The 4115-nt window shown below is 40.2% G+C and overlaps 1 protein-coding gene across 1 annotated transcript; it reads right to left on the bottom strand.

Moving 5' to 3' along the window:
• Nucleotides 1-1511: 1511 nt before the first annotated feature.
• LOC130551139 (ADP-ribosylation factor-like protein 4D) lies at nt 1512-3937 on the bottom strand. Its single transcript, XM_057328687.1, has 2 exons — nt 3639-3937; nt 1512-2833 (listed from the first exon to the last, which is right to left on the bottom strand). Exon 2 carries the CDS (start codon nt 2695-2697, stop codon nt 2095-2097), a length of 603 nt encoding a protein of 200 aa, XP_057184670.1. The 5' UTR covers nt 2698-2833; nt 3639-3937; the 3' UTR covers nt 1512-2094.
• Nucleotides 3938-4115: the final 178 nt, after the last annotated feature.

Consider the following 4115-nt stretch of genomic DNA (forward strand, 5'->3'; position numbering starts at 1 on the left):
TTGGAGTTCAGGAGATTGTCTTGACCAGGACCACACCCCTAAATGCATTGAAGCAACTGCCATGTGATTGGTTGATTAGATAATTGCATTAATGAGAAATTGAACAGGTGTTCCTAATAATCCTTTAGGTGAGTGTATATATTATACATATAGCCGTTACAGGGCCAGGAGTCACATGGCCCTACCATGTTCAATGATGTCATAAATCAACGGCGTTTCAATCTTCACATTGAATTTCACTAAACCCAGAGTACCAATTAATCCAATCAGAGCAAAGCAGCTGCTTCTCTGGGAAGTTGAGAGCAGAGTAAATAGATCTGTGTCTGCGCACTGGTGGGGGGTTGGGAGATCTTTAAGCTATTTGCTTGTCAAACTCTATCTGAGGACTATACATAAAGACATTAAACACTGCAGTGTTAGTTTTCACACTGATAAAATATCAGCCCCTATCCATTTCGCTTGACTGTGTATTTACATACATAGGAAAACTTTACTAAACGTCTAGTAAACGTTGTTTTATGTGTCAACAACAGCAAACGTCATTTTTGTTGCTCCAGTGTCTAGTTTCTGCTTCATAATGCATTATGCTATAACACCATAGTTACATCAAACAATGTTCTTTCAGCATCGATGCCTTTCCTGTGGGTTGCTCTCCCCGAACACCAATGACATCCTCATGAGCGCCTGTTCTATTAATAGTTTAACAGGGGTTGTATTCTGTTATGTCACAAGGAATTGAAACCCTAGTATCTATTATAATGGTGGTGGTAGAATAAGATATCATAATATAAAGTCTAGCACAGGTTCTTTAAATAGAGCTAATTACCTAAAGCCTTAAAGGGGTCATATGGTGCGAACACGTGTTTTTCTGTGTCTTTGGTGTGTTATAAGTTGCCCATGCATGTATTAGACACGTAAAATTGCAAAAATTAAAGTGTCGGAACAAAAGATGCATTCTATTTAAAAGTGAATGTTCAGCCAGACCTGCCTGAAACGCCTCTTGTGACCACACCCCCACAAATCTACGTCAGTTCGTGGTATGAGTTGAGTAAGACCGCCCAAATGTACACGGTGGGCGTACCTGTCAGTACAATTGCTTTGGAACCTGATGTTCCAAATATGGTAAGAGGTGTTACATTTCCTTCACACACTTGCAGTATTCCACCAATCACTACTCACTGGTTAACTGGCCAATCATAGCACACCTCGCTTTTCAGAGCGATGAGCTTTGTCAAAAATCTGCACGTTTCAGAGAGGCGGGGCAAAGAGGAGATACAAACATGCATGGTATGTGTAAAATCTAAAACAAACCATAATATTCGTTTTAGCCGTGTCAAATGACTCTTTTAAACAGTTTTATAGCACAGCAGGAAAAGACCAAGATGTGCTAAAATATAGTAGATCCACAGTGAGAAGCTTACGATTCCCATATTAATGAGTTAAAGTTTGCTCAAACTGTCCATGCATCCTTTTTTTGTCAAGCAGTTATCATTCATTTCAGCAATCCCCCCCCCCAAAATAGGATGAATTGTGTCAAAGCCATCTATAATTTATTATCAATTCTACAGCATTACAAAAACTATTTACAGCATTTTAAAACAAAAATGTTCAAATTAAAACTCAGATCTTACAGTTGTGAATAGTGAACCTTAGTAATTCTTTTAAGACTTCAGTTTCACAGCTAATATAGTGTGAACATGTTTGATGGCCCTTTATTATACCTGCACTGACGAACAATTTAACGTATGAGAAAATCTGTTACTCTGTGACGCTTTTCTGACATAAAATCAATGAGTTGCAAAGTCTCTTTCTTGCATAAAGAAACTACGAAAAAGGCAAGGACGTAGGCTTGATTCTGGTGATACTACAGCCTCAATGCTATCACATATTCCTTGATTATAAAGGGTCGCTGCAATTATTAGGCATGGAAGAAAGCAGTTCAATACTGTGTGACACATAAAGGTCAAATCTGTTTTCTCCCGACCACTGGGCCATCTGGAGCATTTCCTTCATTCAGGGATTCACTGCAAAATCCGACGACAATACAGGGTCCACTGAGGAGCTTCAAAGTAAAACAACCATGTCCTCCTTTGCTCATCTTTTCTTTTTGCTGTTCTTCAACATTTTCTTTCTTTTGAGGATCATTTCGTACAGTTTTTCCAAACCCATCTGTAGCCCCTGCCCATCGACTGCGCTGCATCCCTCTACGTGGTGTAGGGTGGAGGAGCTCAGTTCGTGCACAGCCAAAACCTTCGCCACGTCAGAAACACCCAGTGCAACTGGAACGTCCTGTTTATTAGCCAATACCAGCACTGGCACTCCTTGATTCTCTGACGTCCGTGTGATCTTGTGCAATTCCACCTTAGCCTCCTCCATGCGTTCCACCTCCGTGGAGTCCACAACAAAAACCATGCCGTCCGTGCGCCGTGTGTAGGACTTCCACAGTGGCCGCAGTTTTTCCTGACCGCCTACGTCCCACACCTGGAAGGTCATGGCACGGCCGTTGCCGACCGGAACTTTTATCTTCTCAGTGTTAAATCCCTTGGTTGGGATAGTTTCGACGAATTCCTTAAGCTTCAGTCTGTAGAGAAGCGATGTTTTACCAGCAGAGTCCAGACCAATGACCACAATGTGCAGGGACTGAAAGTTAGGCAGGAACGGTGTGTTGGGGGCAATCTCGGTTAACTGGTTTCCCATGGCAACTTGGTTTCTCACCCTCTTGTAAAGAGCAGCAGATTTGTCTACGTTGCTTTAATTGTTTGGCATTTACACCTACTTCAAAGGTACTGCAAGCAGACAGAGGTGCTGTATAGATGGAGACACCGTGCTGATCCTAGTGAAAGAATAAAAACAAATGCTGATTATCACCACAGATATGGGAGCTATTTACAACTCTGCAAAGGGTTGTGACGATTCATCCACCAAGAGAGAGATTGTTAGGACGGAAAACAAAGACATTCAAAATCTAAATCACACTTTATAAGGTCTTAGCGACTACTATAAAACATATTTACTTTGATATATACTTAAAACAGGGAAAGTCTGTATCATATTCACAATGAATTTAATGACAAATAGACAAGTCCTACCCTGTTACCATTTGGTGTCAAATCACAGCTTTACGAAAAAGAAAACAGTTTAATTGTAGGTAATGATTTAAGTGTAGCCTACGTAATGTAACGTTACTAGTGGCTGCTCTCTATGCCTATTTGCAGCACATAATCCTCTTATAGAGCCTTAACAGAAATAGACTTCTAAAAAAGTCGGTTTTATCTTTCTTATCTTTATTTGATCTGTTCTTTGAATGCAGAAATCAACAATACATTTTCATGTTATCTGGTTTCTGCAGGGAATCTTTCCTAATTCTGAATAAACCACTTTAGCACACCGTAAAGTACTATAAACAGCTATGAAACATAAATGGTATATAAATCCCGAATGTAAACTTTAATGCTACATTATATTGCTAACACAGACAAAAGTATAAAAACATAGTACTTGGATTAATAAAGTTTTAAAATCTTATAACAGACCTCACGATGAGCTTGTCGCGCAAATTTATGAGATGCCTTGAGAAAGAAAACCGCAGTGCTCGGAATCGATGCTTTTTAATCTTTCTGAACATTTTCATCACTTACCTAAAAGGTATTTATCTCGTAACGGGCAACTTTTCCATTTCTCACAGTTAAAACACCAACGGCCAGTTTATCCAAGCGACTCAAAACAACGATCATTTTCCAGAGTCTATCTACCCTCCGATGCCAGCGACCCGAGAGAGATGAAAGTGGAGCTGAGCGCACAAGATCTGGAACAACAATCCCGCATGTGACGTCACCCACACGATACGACCCCCGATTCTTTTCTCACGACTCCCTCTAGCGTTTGATTGTCCGGCAGCTTGTACGGTCTCGAATGTCGTTTCGTACCGAAACAGCACCGCTCCGTGGCGACCCTGGGGCATCGAAACTGGCATGTAGCAAATCCTGTTTTTTTCTTCCTATTTTAGAGACCACTGTGATGCCCTAAAAACAGGGTAATTTATGTGTACAAAAACAGCAATAAATAAATAATATTAATAAATATGAACACAAATATAAATATAATAGTTTATTAAA

The sequence above is a fragment of the Triplophysa rosa genome, unplaced genomic scaffold (genome assembly GCF_024868665.1).
Source record: "Triplophysa rosa unplaced genomic scaffold, Trosa_1v2 scaffold680, whole genome shotgun sequence".
Taxonomy (NCBI): Eukaryota; Metazoa; Chordata; class Actinopteri; order Cypriniformes; family Nemacheilidae; genus Triplophysa; species Triplophysa rosa.

Excerpts from the sequence above, each read along its gene's own strand:
- LOC130551139 (XM_057328687.1), bottom strand. The coding sequence starts at position 2,697 with ATGGGAAACCAGTTAACCGAGATTGCCCCCAACACACCGTTCCTGCCT.